The sequence below is a fragment of the Rhinoderma darwinii genome, chromosome 2, assembly GCF_050947455.1.
Source record: "Rhinoderma darwinii isolate aRhiDar2 chromosome 2, aRhiDar2.hap1, whole genome shotgun sequence".
NCBI classification, from domain to species: Eukaryota; Metazoa; Chordata; class Amphibia; order Anura; family Rhinodermatidae; genus Rhinoderma; species Rhinoderma darwinii.
Window position 1 is genome coordinate 340888364 of NC_134688.1, and position 16898 is coordinate 340905261.

At 42.2% G+C, this 16898-nt stretch overlaps 1 protein-coding gene across 3 annotated transcripts in view; it reads left to right on the forward strand.

Moving 5' to 3' along the window:
• EIF2D (eukaryotic translation initiation factor 2D) overlaps window positions 1-16898 on the forward strand; it is a 114163-nt gene that overhangs the window by 51133 nt on the left and 46132 nt on the right. Inside the window, exons 1-3 of one of the 3 annotated variants that reach the window (XM_075853701.1) lie at window positions 3225-3381; window positions 7722-7912; window positions 12784-12867. In XM_075853701.1, coding sequence (XP_075709816.1) covers window positions 3326-3381; window positions 7722-7912; window positions 12784-12867 — 331 coding nt within the window. In that variant the 5' untranslated portion in view covers window positions 3225-3325. Of the gene's footprint in view, window positions 1-3224; window positions 3382-7721; window positions 7913-9566; window positions 9630-12783; window positions 12868-16898 lie in introns of those variants that run through there. The other 2 variants (XM_075853703.1, XM_075853702.1) reach the window with 2 other exon arrangements.

The window sequence follows — 16898 nt, forward strand, 5'->3', positions numbered from 1 at the left end:
CAGACACTTGGCTTGTGCATCATCAAGTGTCAGCCAATAACAGAGGAGCTTAGAAAGCAGGGTCTCTCTGATATTGGCTGACGGGATGAGGCACAAGAGTGACTTCATATAGAGGGCAGTCAGCAGTTCTGTAATGGGAGGCAGAGGGACTCACTGTGGCATTATTAATGAGTAGGGCCCCCTTGACCTGGTTGGCGGTGATGGCGTGTGTGGAATGAGAACCTGGTCTATTGCCAGTTGTGGATTAGATAGACCATAAGCCCTCGGCTGTTCCCCAAACTTGGGCCCTCCCTTCCCCACCGCTTCCTGCCATGCCTATAGTTAAGGTGTAACTAATACTAATATAAATAAACTGTCATAGTGACATGTCATAAGTTTTGATTGGTGGGGGTCCGAGCACTGAGAAAACCACCAATCGCTATAACGAAGCGACAGAAGCACTCGTGTGAGAGCTCAGCTGCTTCGTTTCTGTTTGGCTTTTCCTGAAATTAACGTAGCAGTGTACGGACTCAATAGAAAGTCTATGAGTCCATACTCCGCTACATCGGCTTTCCGGAAAAAGGTGAACAGAAACTAAGCGGCTGAGCACGCACAAGAGCGCTTCTGCCGTTTAGTTTTAGCGATTGGTGGGGGTCTTAGTGATCGGACCCCCATTAATCAAAACTTCTGACATGTAGCTATGACGTCAGAAGTTTGTTGAACGTTTAGTTACCCTTTAACACCATCTTTCTGTGCAAGCCTTGACAACTGGATATTACCATTTCCCTTGTCAAAGAGCTGTGTCCCAACAGAGTCTGACAGTATGCAATCATTGTTAACATTATCAGACTGTGTAGGGACACATCCTCTTAAAAAGGGGAATGGTAATAGTCCTGGGCTACACAGAGACTTTTTAAGGAATACAAGAGTTTACCATAACAGACATGTTAAAAGAGGTGAAAGCTCGTCTATAAATCTAGTGCCTCACAGGTGACGTCTTCTGTGACTTTAGACATTCTCTTTCCTTATCTTCTCTATCCAGTCCAGAATGCCATGAGAACTTCTCGTGACTGCAGAGTTTCCTGTGAGAGATTTTTGGCCCCTGCAACCATTGCCAGCCTCTGTAGCAACACCAGACCAGCTCCCTAAATAAATACAGACCCCAGGCCAGCTCCCTAAATAAATACAGACCCCAGACCACACCCCCTAAACTAATATAAACCACTAAATATATACAGACCACAGTATGGAACCTTTCTGTTCTGCCCTCCGGCTTCAGAACCTGAACACATATGTCATATGACCTTATGTCTGCAGGTTCTGCACTTATTAGTGCCAGAGGTCATAAGCCAAAGCAGTTTTGTTGTGGGTTTTGCCAAATTCGCAATGTGCAGAACCTCAGTGCCCCCAATCTCAGTACCTGCTGCCTCTCATGGGGCTAACGCCTTTCTGCTGCGCCGCACCATCTTAAGTTCCGTCCCTAGGAGCTTCACTACTCTGGCTCCACTGTGCAGTCTGGTAAGCTACCTCCATGTAGCAGGCTGTCGCTGCCTCTCAGGGCTTCAGGTCTCTTTTTTCTGCCTCCGTGCCACTCTTCTTGTATCACAGCCACTGCATCTGTCCAACTCTTTTCTTACTCCTGCTCTCTCCTCACTTTGCCCCTTCCTCCTCTGCGCCGGACTCCCTAAGATGTGCACAGGGAGTAGGGACCAGCTGGTACCAGTGAGAAAATTATCATATGGGTATATTAAGCAGCCTTGGGTACCGGGCGGCCACCCAAACTGTCCGTATGAAAATCCGCCACTGTCTGTGTAGTTGTTCACAGGTAGTATGGTCAGCATTTGTAAAGGGAAAAGAGAAACTGGCAAAGCCTATTGGTGACGGCAGCATAAGGCCCCCTCCCTCACTGTGTCCCAGGAGGAGGGAGGGGGCTAGCTCTGTCTGCCGCAGTCACCATTAGGCCAGTTTCTAAATCCCCCTCCACACGCCGGCCACACCGCAGTGTCGCCAGCGTGTTCTAGCAGGAGGGATGATGTTTTGGGCAGATGTTTTGAGGCATTCAGTCTCTGTATTTTTAGCAGTTTTTCAAGGCATTTTAGGTCGTGTGAACACACCCTTTGAGGGTAAATTGTGCCATGACCTACCGACTATATTATATGGACTGACTATAACTATGTAAAGACTTTTCATGTCTTCCATGACCTTGTAATGTTTCCTGCTAAGAGGTTAAGACATTATCTTTTGGAAATATTCCAATACATCAGGAATAAATGCATTATGCAACACTCGGAGGGAAGACTTGAGATTGACATGTGTTTTATACACGTCTAATGTAATCGGCTACAATACAAATATATTTGACAAATCGTACTAGAATATACAGAATGTACTATACCTGCATCCCACTAAGTTCACTGCACATCTTTTTACAAGGCGTTTTTTTACGGGCCATTTTTTCAAACGGCCGTGTAAAAAAACGCCCCGTTGGAACGAAACGCCGGTTTTCCAATTGAAATCAATGGGCAGATGTTGGGAGGCGTTCAGCCTGTATTTTTAGCCGTTTTTCGGGGCGTTTACGGCCAGAAAAACGGCTGAAAATAAGCAGTGTGAATGCATGACAATTAGGTTTTTGTAACCCTGTTCTTATACAGCAGGGAAAAATAATAAAAATCACACAGATTAGAGTCACGTGGATTAGAGTCACTGAGCTCTTACTACTAGCAATATTTGTCTATGGAGATCGTATGGCTGTGTGCTTAATTTTATATGCCAGTTTGCAATGGGTGCAGCTGAAACACCTGAACTCAATAATAAGAAGGGGTGTTCACATACTTTTGGCTATATATTATATAGATACTTCTGAACTGGCTGGGTTTCTAGCAGCAGGACACCCCCACAATCATATCACCATTGGGATACTACAAATTAAAAGAGGGTTGTTCAGATGAAGAAATCCTTTAAATGTGCCTCTCTGGTTTGCACTTTAGGGGGACACTGGCATTAAATGTGGGAAGTCTGGCTGCTATTTAGGGGAAAGGGACAATATCCACCTACCTATACAGATAGTTTAATATATATTTGGAGAAACAAGTATTTCACTCATCTGTACACCAATATAGTTCCTGTGTACAGTTTATGCCACGTAGAAGTACAAAGCGGAGCTTTATAACTACAGACACTCCAGTCACGACAACAGCGGAAGAGCACGTTCCGAGCGTACCTTGTTTCCAGGGGGACAACATTAAGGGACGGACCAAACATGGCAGCCCCCAGGGAATGATTCATGCTGCATGTAGACACTGGCTTCTTTTCTCGCTGCCCGCTATTTTCTTAGCAGACTTCAGTCATGTTTGCCAAGCCCTTCAAAGTGAAGTCCAACACGGTCATGAAAGGCTCCGACAGGTGATGAGGGCTCTGTGCGCGCCACAATAGATCGCTTCCTTCCCTGTACAGTCTACATGCCGTCTGTAGCCATATACTGTTGAAGTGTCCGGGTAGATTGCATTACCCACTTTAGTGCATACACTGTTGTCTACACTATTAGAAGTATATATTATGTCATTATTTTTTTCTAATTTAATGTAATATTAGTTATGGGTCACTTTCAGGTGCTGCCATGTCGTATGAGGAAATGGGTTTTATCTCCACTCGATAATAAACCGTTAAAGGGACTGAGGTAATACAGGGTAGTTTACTGACTTGGGCATCCCGCAATAAACTACAGCTGAGGGCTGTGTCTAGTGCCCAGCTCTAGAGGAACAGTGGAAATCAAAGGATGCCATATAATGCGTAGCCCCTATTTCTGTACCCTGGGAGCTGTGCCAGTGCCCTATATAAATTGAGATGATATAATATCAATAATATAATGCGCAAACGCAGGATTTTTGAAGGGGGTTTCAAAATGCATACGTAACTATGTACACCTTTGATGCAATTTGTTTTAAAATACATTGTTATTTAAAACCGCTTTTAAAATGACTTGTTTAAAAAAAAAAAAAAAAAAAAAAAAAAATTCTAACATTTAAGATACATCCTTTATGTATCCTGTATACATAGAAACTACCGTTCTGTCAAATCCGCGGCTGTCAGTTCAGCTGAGCTGACCGTCCGACTGAAAGATAGTTCTGTGTGTCTCTGACGTGCAGCATCCAGGTAATCACAATCACATCTGATGTGATCGTTATTAGCTAAACCCTTGCTCTGAAAACCACCTAGATGCCATGGTTGCTATTGACCGCGGCATCGGCCTTCAGATTAGATAGACCGGCACTCGCTCTATGACACAGTCCCGTGAAAAGGCGGTGCTGTGGCTTAAAGGGAACCTGTCACCAGCATTTCGCCTATTCAATTCTACTCATCCCTCACTGGCCGCTGCTGTCAAAAGGCGTCATTGGCGTTATCCCCTCTACGAAACCACTCATCTGACCGTAAATAACGGTCTGCAAACTTTTTGCGCCTTTTATGGTAATAATCCGGCAGTCTCGTTTCTTCCTCTTATGCCAGCCCACCCTGAATGCTGTCAATCAAAAGTAAGCGTCATTCAAAGGCAAGGAGGCGGGGTTAACTCGGAAAGGCTTGAGGAATGAAGAGATTACTTTTTCATGGTCATTAGCATACAGTGCACGAACTCTAAAAAACGGAATAGTAAAGGTACAGAGATAATAGAAGATAATTATAGGTTACATAAAAATGATTTGTCACCCACTTCCACCAGGTATTGCTGGTTTGCTGGCGACCGGTTTCTCTTAACATCTTGCTGCCACAGCCATTTTTCGTTTTTCATTTTCGTTTTTCCCTCCCCTCCTTCCAAAAGCCATAATTTTTTTTATTTTTCCATCAACATAACCATATGAGGTCACCATTTATTGTACCATATACAATACTAAAAAATGGAAGAAAAAAAATTCATTAGGGTGGAATGGGAAAAAAAACTGCGTTTCCGCTATTGCTTTTTAGGGTGTCATTTTTACAGCATTTAACGTGCAATAATGATCTGTTAACTTTATTCTGCGGGTCAATACTATTATCGCAAAACCAAATTCATATTTATTTTTATTTTTTTAAAGTGTGTGTTCGCTTTCAGTGAGAAACTATTTAGGGTATGTTCACACGGCAGCGTCCGTAACGGCCCAAATTACGGGGCTGTTTCCAGGAGAAAACAGCCCCGTCATTGCAGCCGTAACGGCATGTGCAGGCGCTTGAACGCCGCGTCCATTACGGACAAAACTGGAGCTGGTTTTCCATGGAGTCCATGGAAAACGGCTCCATTTACGTCTGAAGAAGTGATATGACACTTCTTTGGCGCGGGCGTCTATTTACGTACTGTCTTTTGACAGCGACGCATAAATATACGCCTCGTGTGAACAGACAAACGTCAGCCCATTGCTTTCAATGGGCAGATGTTTGTCAACGCTATCGAGGCGCATTTTCTGACGTAATTAGAGGCGTAAAACGCCCGAATTACGTCCGTAATTTGGCCGTGTGAACATACCCTTATAGTGCAGGAGTTTGAGCTAAAATAGTTTTTTAAATCACTTGTAATACTGATTTGGCTTCCAGCAGCAGCACGGACTGTGTCAAGTCCATGCTGTCGGTGACTCCTAACTCTTCAGTGGGTGACAGAGTGTCCTACTCGTCTCCACGACTCCCGTATCCAGATCGGTAGTTAGCGCTATGCGATTCTATTTGTTTTTCACTGAAAGTGGAGGTACACTTTAATGATTTACTAATTTTACAGCAACAAAAACTAACTGTTAAACAATAAATTTTCTTATGTATTGCCATATTCTGAGACCCATAACTTGTTTTTATTTTTCAGTCGTTGTAGTGCTGAGGGCTTGTTTTTTGTGAAGTAATATATTAGGGTACATATGGCTTTCTGATTACTTTTTTTTAAAAAATTTGTCCCATTCGTGTTTTTTGATAATCCGCTCAGATGGTGCGGTCGCTATTGACAGCAGCATCTGAGGGGTTATCTCTTATCCAGATTGTTACAGGCGAGTGTCAGCTGTTTAAATCGGCCAGGACCTGCCACATATGGCGCAGATCCAGTTCTTTAGCCTGCACTATCTTTGGGCAGCGCACAACCGTCGTACTTGTACGTTGTATGTCGCTAAGGGGTTAAAGTGCACCTGACGTAATGTGATCATCTAAATGATGCCAATTAGCAGGTAAATGATTGTTGCTATGTGTTGGAGACCTGTAAGCCGTTTCTGCCATGCAAAAACGACTTCTCTCCTTCAGTTATCATTTCTGAGAGTTCTGGTGGTTACTTGGGTGCTAGTTTGAGGTCATGTAGGGGGGGCCATATTTAAATTTAGAACAGGTGCACTTTTAATAGGTTAAATAGCTTGGTGAAAGTCACACTAATCCCTTTAGCTAGGCAGCCTTTGTGTGTCATTTTAAATATTACATTTTTCTTACCTTACACACTGAAACGGAAACTTTATTAGAGACATCTGTCCTTTTACGATTAGAGCTTTCCTGTATGGAAATTAGACATGGAACCCCGGAGTACAGCATAAAATCAAGTGAGCAAGTTTTCCGTAGGTACGTTTTAGCGTAAATTCACATGAGAATGGAAAAATCGATCAATCTGAGCAACTTCGAATGAGGCCCAATCATGGTGCTAGACTAACCAGGGCCTGTATTTCAAAAACTACCAACTTGTGGGGTTTTCTCGTGCAAAAGTGTCGAGAGTATACCAGGAATGGCATGATCGAGGAAAAACATCCAGCAAAAGCGGATCCCGTGGACGTAAACAACTCCTCTACGAAAGCGGTCAGCTGAGGATGTCAAGAATCGTTCTGACGAGTAGGCACTGCATAGTCAAGCAAATTGCAGACAAATACAACGTTGATGCTCCAAATAACTAGTCCGAACGCACAATTTGTTCTTCCTTCGCACGGATAGACTGTAAAAGTAGGCGACCGGTTCGATTTGCATTGCTGTTTAAGGGAGACAGAAAGGCAAGACTCCAGTGTGTAAAAGAGTGGAAAAATTGGATCACTGAGCAGTAAAAAAACATGGCCTGGTCAGATGACTCCAGATTTCTGTTGCAGCATGCTGATGGGAGGGTCAGAATTTGGCGCAAGCAGCGTGAATCGATGAACCCTTCCTGTCATGTGTCAACAGCTCAGGCTGGTGGAGTAATGGTGTTGGGACTGTTTTCTGGGCACACCCTGGGTCCTCTTATACCTGTGGATGGACATTTGAACAGTAGGGCTATCCTGTCCGCATGGGCCAATATTTCCGCAGAATATTTCAACATCTAGTGTTATCTATGCCATGACATATTGCTGCGATTCTGAAGGCCCAAGAAGGTCCAACACGCCACCAGATAGGGGTCTCCAAATAAAGTGGCCATTCAGTGTATATTAAAAGGTGTTCTCGGAGTGCTGATTTTGGGGACTGTTGCCAGTGGGAAGTAGTTTTGTTTGATGAAGATAATAGGCCTGGGATCTGTGCATGTTTCCAGTCTTTGTGGATAAGCAGCATATAAACAATCCTGTCCATGCAGCTGCGGTCTTATCAATTTTATAGCACATATTAGCAGAACCTTAGAACTCCATATTCATATTATGTAGAGGGATTACAGTAATATCTCTGGAAACAAAAAGGTCACACAGTACATTGCAGATTCTTCATGTTAATAAAAATAACACAGTGTTTCAGCCTGTTGCAGTATTGCCATAAGTATATGTAAGATTTGTACTTTATTGGCTTTTTTTTTTTTTGAACAGGAGAAAGCTGCGAGCCGATGTTGGCTCATCCTTCCCATCACTGAGCACAGAAAACCTGTCAGAACTGATGCCATCCAAAGAAGAGCTGAATATTGTTAAGGTGTATGCCCACAAAGGAGATTCACTGACCATCTACGTCCACATCAAGAATCCCATCATGTTTGAATTGGAGAGATATCTTTATCCAACAGGTAAGTAGGAAAAGTTATTTGTGGAGGGTTATAATGGATGGATATCTGTTCTGTTAAGCTTCCATATCCAATACTACACGTAGTGTCATAGAATGTAGCCATCATATGGGCTTGTGACTATTCCCTTGCACTAGTTCTCATAATTCTCCCACATTCAGAGAATTATCAGTATAATGGAGAGTTAGCCCACTGAGACGCTTTTCATGTTGTTTTAGAATGCTTAGTATCTATTGTCTACTAAGAAAGTTCTAGTACATGTCCGCTCAAAAAACAGTCTGTGTTCGTTATAGCTTCCCAATCCATAAAACTATAAGGGTATGTTCCCACAGGTTGGATACACTGCGTAAAAATATGCAGCACAACGTCCTCGAACCCGCAGGGGATTCCAGACGAAAAAAGGCGCCAAATTGTGTGCAGATTTTTGGCCGCAATCTCCGCTGCCATAAGCAGAGTTTGGGAACAAAAAGCTAATACCCCCCAGGCTTTGCCAGAGCGATAGGTCCCTCTGTTCTTTGGGCAGCCCGGACTCCTTTGATAAAACTGCAGTCTGCGATTGGCTGACATACAGCTGTACATATAAAGTTCTGCCAGGTGGCAAAGGTTTTAGGCTGGGTTTACATGCAGATTTTGTCCATAATCAAATGATCATCCCAATTACTAATTATTAAAGAGGCTCGTCACATGAATTAATTTTTTACAAAAATGTGATCAATGCTGCTGCCTGCTATTAGTAATGGCTTTGACTGACTACTGCCAAGCTGCTTATCCTATTTTCTAATGTGAGCAGAGTCCAGCCAGTTTTGAGTGAAACTGATAAGTCATGGCCTACAGTCTGATTGCAAGTGATACATTGTGTCATGCAGCCCGAGGAATGGGCTGTGACTGGGCCAGGTGAGGGTTACGTGAACCTCCTTGTCACCAAGGAATTTGACACGGGGCTACTACAGGGAGCGAATCTAAGGGAACCCCCGGTCTTCACCCTTTAGGCCCTGTACAGGAATGTGGACTTTGCTGTGGGGGAACCCCTGGTTGCTACTACCGTAGTAGTCTCCCTTGATGGCGGCTGACGTAAATGAATGCCGAATGGTCAGGGAAGCTAAAGGTCAGAGCAGGCGGCAGGACTTTATACAGGGTCAGGTGACGGATTTTGAAAATTGTCACGAGATGCCGAAGTACCAGTCTTTTCAGGGGTTGTCAGGCAGTTTGTCCCTGGCAACCAGTCTGCCTCAGATTACTCAGGTCAAGGCAAAATTGTATCTGAACTTGAGGCAGGAACACTTGGCAGGACTCTCTTATTGCCATAATAACTGTATGTTTGTAAAAATAAATTGAAGCAAAGAAACTCTTTAGCAGTAAGCTGGACATTTTTCAATATAAACTGACCATTTACATACCCGAATGTTTTGCTGTGATGGAAGGAGAAAAAAATGTCTTCCAGTATAGCAATATGAAGCTCTGTTATTAGTGGTTTTCTGTTAAGATAACATTGTACTTGATGCTTTTGTAGTCATGACTTTGTATAATCTTAAATATTTTTATACAGATCAGTTAAATCAGACAGACTTGATTTACCGTTTACACATAGCGATTGTCACTGCCATCTATCACCCAGTAGAAGTGCGGCAAAAATCACTGTGTGGATGTCTCTTTTCAGGATACGTTGTGTATATAAAGCTTGCTGAGCGGAGTACGGTTAAATGAACATGCCCTAGTGTAGGTGAGAAAGTTCTGACATTAGCCAATACACTGGTTACAAAATGCCATTGGCTTTGATATGTTAATGCAGTGCACAGTAATGCTTATGGAGCTGTGAGTTGTAGCCAAGGCTGGGGGGCAAATACATAACAGTGACCTTATATGTTGTGAAATGTGTGGCTAACAATGACTTAATGCTGCTGACGTTATTAAAGTGCATGGGAATTAGTGAAAGAGTTTTCAGATACAGCATTACCTATTTACACATAACATAGTAAACCTAGGCTTTAGGTGCCTTTACACACAGGGTTTTATAACTGCCACCAGCAAATGATGGTGGTTTGAAGTAGTTGGCGAGGATCTGGTGAACTCTTCCATTAGTCCGTTTCTTGCAGCCGGCGAGGAGAAGACTTCACCATTGGACCAGGAGCGTCATTGTTGCCTAGCGACAGCCATGTGCTGACGATCAATGTGTATTTTATATGTCGCCATGAACAGCATATACACATCATGCAGCCGATAACATTTATTTTACGGGGGCACGAGCAATAATAAATATTAGTTTACAATTTCTGCAACAAATCCGCTGTGTGTGAATATACCCGAATACTCTTCAGATATTTTATGGTTCATATTTTTATTTGTGGAATAATGGGGTTCTCAGTCTACTGAATGGCAAATCTGCCTATTTATGCTGTCTGTTCAGTTCTGTCTAGTCATCTGGTAAAACGGAATAATCATCCCCTGTTGGAGCTGTAAAGTTGACCTTATTGGTTGTCACATGACTTTCCCAAAAACCAGTTATAACCAAGAAAAGACTAGAATATACAAAAGGCTTTTCTATTTATTTAAATTTTAGGTGGAAATATTGGTTAGATTTTTATCAGTCATACAACTGCACTTTCATTGTCCCTCGTTTTAGTATTCCTTATATCAGCAGTAGATCTTCAATGTGACGCTATGTTGATGTAGCAGTTGTGTCACTCATGTTAATGAAGAATTTGGAAATCAAGGTGTGTATATGATTGCTGTATACTATATAAGTCATGTTAAAGCACCGCCACACCCTTCCTGGCTCTTTAGCAATGCATTATTATATGGAAAGAGAACGTTTAGGGCAGAGCTCGCTGTTCGCCGCACATGGCCTGGATAAGTCCTATAGTCTTGGTAATACCTTACCTTATCTCCATTCCCCTTGAATAAAGCAGTATAAAAGCGCTCTGCGCAAATCCGTTTATCTCCATGCATTTAATAGGGAAACAAGCATGACCTGTTCAGTATTCCATATGGAATAATCAGACTAAAAGCTGGTCTAATAGTAATACAGTACAATTCCTATAATCCGGCACTGAAATGCAAAATAAACTGGAATCTCCCAGGACCAGGCGAAAAGAACTAAAGTAGGCTAGACACATTAGATAGCTGCCCGTTCTGCCCACAATTATCTCTTATGTAAACACGCAGGCTTGTATCAGTTGAGCATGCATGTTTATATCTAAGGAGAGAAGGTAATCTGTCACTGACTAGTGACTTTTCATCTGTGGTAAAATAAAAAAAAAGGGTTGGACATGTTGAGATTTAACTAGCCCCATCTTTCTTTCTTTCTTTCCATTAGATCTATCACCAATCCCATCAAAATCTTTGGGTTAAGGTTTTAATTTATATGGCCGGCTTAAGAAGAAATAGGCAATTATGAATCCTCTGAATAAAAATAACACTAAGGTTCTGTTCACATCTGCGTTAGTTCATTACCGTACTGCTCCGTCATAGGAGCAGAACAACGAAAATGACTTCAGTGACGGATCTGTCGCACGATGGACACCAACTGCGTCTGATGGACTTTATTAACTGTAATGGGGTCCGTCAGGTTTCCGTCATGGTGTTTGTAATTATACCAGACAAATTATCTAGGTTTTGTCTGGCAATTTTGACCAAATCGAAAACATTTTATAATCTGGCACCTGACCTTTCCCATAATGCCAGATTAGAGGAATTTCTCTATAATAATAAGTGATTGGAGCAGTGTAGATATCGCCAAGATCACAATATTTCTCTTTACATGTATCAAGGTATTATAACATTATTTGATAATGTTCTTCATAATGGCAGCAGTCGACTGACTACTGTCTAGGGTTAAAGAGGCTCTGTCACCAGATTTTACAACCCCTATCTCCTATTGCAGCAGATCGGTGCTGCAATGTAGATTACAGTAACGTTTTTTTTTTTAAAAAACGAGCATTTTTGGCCAAGTTATGACCATTTTTATATTTATGTAAATTAGGCTTTCTAAAGTACAACTGGGCGTGTTTAACGTTAAAGTACAAGTGGGCGTGTATTGTGTGTGTACATCGGGGCGTTTTTACTTCTTTTGCTAGCTGGGCGTTGTGAATAGGAGTGTATTATGCTGACGAATCAGCATCATCCACTTCTCTTCACAACGCCCAGCTTCTGGCAGTTCAGACACACAGCGTGTTCTCGAGAGATCACGCTGTGACGTCACTTCCTGCCCCAGGTCCTGCATCGTGTCGGACGAGCGAGGACACATCGGCACCAGAGGCTACAGTTGATTCTGCAGCAGCATCGGCGTTTGCAGGTTAGTAGCTACATCGACTTACCTGCAAACGCTGATGCTGCTGCAGAATCAAATGCAGCCTCTGGTGCCGATGTGTCCTCGCTCGTCCGACACGATGCAGGACCTGGGGCAGGAAGTGACGTCACAGCGTGATCTCTCGAGAACACGCTGTGTCTGCACTGCCAGAAGCTGGGCGTTGTGAAGAGAAGTGGATGATACTTCTATTCACAACGCCCAGCTAGTAAAAGAAGTAAAAACGCCCCGATGTACGCACACAATACACGCCCAGTTGTACTTTAACTTTAAACATGCCCAGTTGTACTTTAGCAAGCCTCATTTACAAAAATATAAAAATGGTCATAACTTGGCCAAAAATGCTCGTTTAAAAATAAAAAACAAAAACGTTACTGTAATCTACATTGCAGCGCCGATCTGCTGCAATAGGAGATAGGGGTTGCAAAATCTGGTGACAGAGCCTCTTTAAGCACAGTCAGGACTGAAGGAAGGAGTTTAACCTATTGCTATCATCACAGATGAGAATCATGCAACCTATCTTTACATCGACATACATTGTGAGTATTTAATCTTGTTTGTTTATACACAGTGTATACTCTATGGAGTTATCCAGATCTTCTTCCGGCTTTTACCACCTGGCCACCGGTTCTTGAAAAGATGGCTAGCGGAGCAGGTAATGGATACGGTTTCCCTAAATTATTATCTGTTAATGCCAAAATCTGTTATTGATATTTGTTTTTGGCATTTACTTTGTTCTACTGTCTTGCTGGATATCATGAAAGACCAGCTAGAAGTGGTTTATAACAACACGACTACATACTTAAAGGGGTTATCCAGAGACCTTAATATGGTAATCATTCATCCTATTATATGGAAAGAAGCCACTAACCCATATACTTTAATTTTAAATGTGTGCAAAATCACCTATCCAAAACCCAGTCACGTGGTTCCGGCAGTGCTGTAGTTTCCTCTTACTTGATGACGGCCGACACAACCCCACGTGACTGAAGGCTGCCTCCTTTTTAATAGTGTTTTCAAGGATTTTATTTATTTATTTTTGAGGCGCTGGACAACCCCTTTAAACTATTCCAAATGAGAAGTGAAGCAATTGTGGCTTTTATTTTCCAGAAGATATTACGAAAATGAAAACTGTAACCTGATGGTTCTATGGTTGGTATGGGCTGCAGCTTTACTTTTTGTTTGGACCACCTGTTCTAATTAATCTTCCCACAATGTTCTTAAACTATTTTACTCATGGCGCACATCCAGGTTGTCCTTACTGTTTATTCCACCGCCATATGTCATCGAATTAATGTACCGGATAGCCGCAGAGCAAATGCGAAGGTCCACTGGCAGTCCAAGTCAGAAGATGGGATTGTATCTGTGCTCCCATGATGACTTGTTGTGTGGCGTGAATGCTACCAAAAAGCCTTCCACTAAAAGATATTGCCAGAAGGTATTTGCAATCCATCACTTCCAACTCAAAACCCCAAAACAAGGGAAAACTCTACACCTAGAGCAGCTTCGGATAGAAGTAGAAAACCTTTGGTCATAAGGTGGCTAATAGCTTACAGTCCACTGGATTCACTTCTAGGCAGTTCTCTTAGAGGTTATTTTAAAGTTCTGAAACAAGATGTGTAAGCCATATGTATTAACGGTTACGTTTACTAGACTACAGTGGCCAAAATGCCCTTTCCAATTACATTTTATATTTCATAATAATATCTTGAATGAACAGGTCCTAGAGTGTTGTTACTCATAAGTTTCTATAACTCCCAATGATATCGTTTTCAGTGCATTTGAAGACTGGGTCTTATTAACCCCTTCACGACTGGCATACGGCTATATACGTTCTAACTGCTAGTTAGCACGTGTATAGACATCGGCAGCCTGGAAGGGGTTTAATGAGTGCAGTGCTATTTCAGTGTGAGCAGCACTGCACACTCATGTGCGCCATGGCTTTGAGAGCCCTGGAATACACCCCCACTGTAGATAGTGCCACCCACAACCCCCGCAAATTTACAGGGGGTGTGGCGCTATCTACAGTGAGGGTGCTATATACAGGGGGTGTGGCACTATCTGCATGGGTACTGTGGCATTATATTGGTACTATCTACAGGGGACACTGGCGCTATCTACATGGACACTGTGTGGGCATTATGTACAGGGAGAATTGTGGCACTATTTACTGTGGGCACTGGCACTATTTATGTGGGCAATGTGGTACTATCTACAGTGGAATTGCGACACTATCTACATTGGCACTGTGGTATTTTTAGGCGGTTGGGACAAAAAGCCCTAACGAATAAAATGAATCCATTTTTTTTTTTTACGTCCATGAAAAACGGATGGAAAATGTTTTTAACTGTTTTTAAATGTTAAAAACTGTCAGACGGCCGGGAAATAGATTCAAATTTTGAGAGACGTTGGTGCAAGACAACCATGAAAAACTGGCAGTTAATTCATTGTTGACTGCCATTTTTTTCACGGTCGTGTGTATATAGCCCTCTTCACTCTCCCCTCACAGCGATCCAGGGTGACTGAGAGAGAAGAGGACTAATTGTTACAGAGCTGTACAGTGTATGTGTGTATGTATGTATATATATATACAGTGAAGGAAATAAGTATTTGATCCCTTGCTGATTTTGTAAGTTTGCCCACTGTCAAAGACATGAACAGTCTAGAATTTTTAGGCTAGGTTAATTTTACCAGTGAGAGATAGATTATATAAAAAAAAAAAACAGAAAATCACATTGTCAAAATTATATATATTTATTTGCATTTTGCGCAGAGAAATAAGTATTTGATCCCTTTGGCAAACAAGACTTAATACTTGGTGGCAAAACCCTTGTTGGCAAGCACAGCAGTCAGACGTTTTTTTGTAGTTGATGATGAGTTTTGCACACATGTTACATGGAATTTTGGCCCACTCCTCTTAGCAGATCATCTGTAAATCATTAAGATTTCGAGGCTGTCGCTTGGCAACTCGGATCTTCAGCTCCCTCCATAAGTTTTAGATGGGATTAAGGTCTGGAGAATGGCTAGGCCACTCCATGACCTTAATGTGCTTCTTTTTGAGCCACTCCTTTGTTGCCTTGGCTGTATGTTTCGGGTCATTGTCGTGCTGGATGACCCAGCCACGAGCCATTTTTAATGTCCTGGTGGAGGGAAGGAGGTTGTGACTCAGGATTTGACGGTACATGGCTCCATCCATTCTCCCATTGATGCGGTGAAGTAGTCCAGTACCCTTAGCAGAGAAACACCCCCAAAACATAATGTTTCCACCTCCATGCTTGACAGTGGGGACGGTGTTCTTTGGGTCATAGGCAGCATTTCTCTTCCTCCAAACACGGCGAGTTGAGTTAATGCCAAAGAGCTAAATTTTAGTCTCATCTGACCACAGCACCTTCTCCCAATCACTCTCAGAATCATCCAGATGTTCATTTGCAAACTTCAGACGGGCCTGTACATGTGCCTTCTTGAGCAGGGGGACCTTGCAGGCACTGCTGGATTTTAATCCATTACGGCGTAATGTGTTACCAATGGTTTTCTTGGTGACTGTGGTCCCAGCTGCCTTGAGATCATTAACAAGTTCCCCCCGTGTAGTTTTCGGATGAGCTCTCCCCTTCCTCAGGATCAAGGATACCCCACGAGGTGAGATTTTGCATGGAGCCCCAGATCGATGTCGATTGACAGTCATTTTGTATGTCTTCCATTTTCTTACTATTGCACCAACAGTTGTCTCCTTCTCACCCAGCGTCTTACTTATGGTTTTGTAGCCCATTCCAGCCTTGTGCAGGTCTATGATCTTGTCCCTGACATCCTTAGAAAGCTCTTTGGTCTTGCCCATGTTGTAGAGGTTAGAGTCAGACTGATTCATTGAGTCTGTGGACAGGAGTCTTTTATACAGGAGACCATTTAAGACAGCTGTCTTTAATGCAGGCACCAAGTTGATTTGGAGCGTGTAACTGGTCTGGAGGAGGCTGAACTCTTAATGGTTGGTAGGGGATCAAATACTTATTTCTCTGTGCACAATGCAAATAAATATATATAATTTTGACTATGTGATTTTCTGTTTTTTTTTTTTTATATAATCTATCTCTCACTGGTAAAATTAACCTAGCCTAAAAATTCTAGACTGTTCATGTCTTTGACAGTGGGCAAACTTACAAAATCAGCAAGGGATCAAATACTTATTTCCTTCACTGTGTGTGTGTGTGTATATATATATATATATATATATATCTCATCTTGAAGTATATGTCGGCTCAGTCCCAGTTCTGGGTGTGTGTGCAGCGTAGGTTCCCACCACATAGAGGTTGCCTTGTCGTGGTAGGTGGGCTCACACAATTTTGTCAAAATGTGGTCTAAGATCCTCCCTATTGTAAGTAGATTCAGCAGCAATGCATATTTATTTATATTTAGTGGCTTAGGTGGCATTACTGTCCGCAGAGTGCTGTCGCCATTTTCTTGTGTACTAATATATATATATATATATATATATATATATATATATATACACACTACCGTTCAAAAGTTTGGGGTCACTCAGACAATTTTGTGTTTTCCATGAAAACTCACACTTACATTTATCAAATGAGTTGCAAAATGACTAGAAAATATAGTCAAGACATTGACAAGGTTAGAAATAATGATTTTTATTTGAAATAATAATTTTCTCCTTCAAACTTTGCTTTCGTCAAA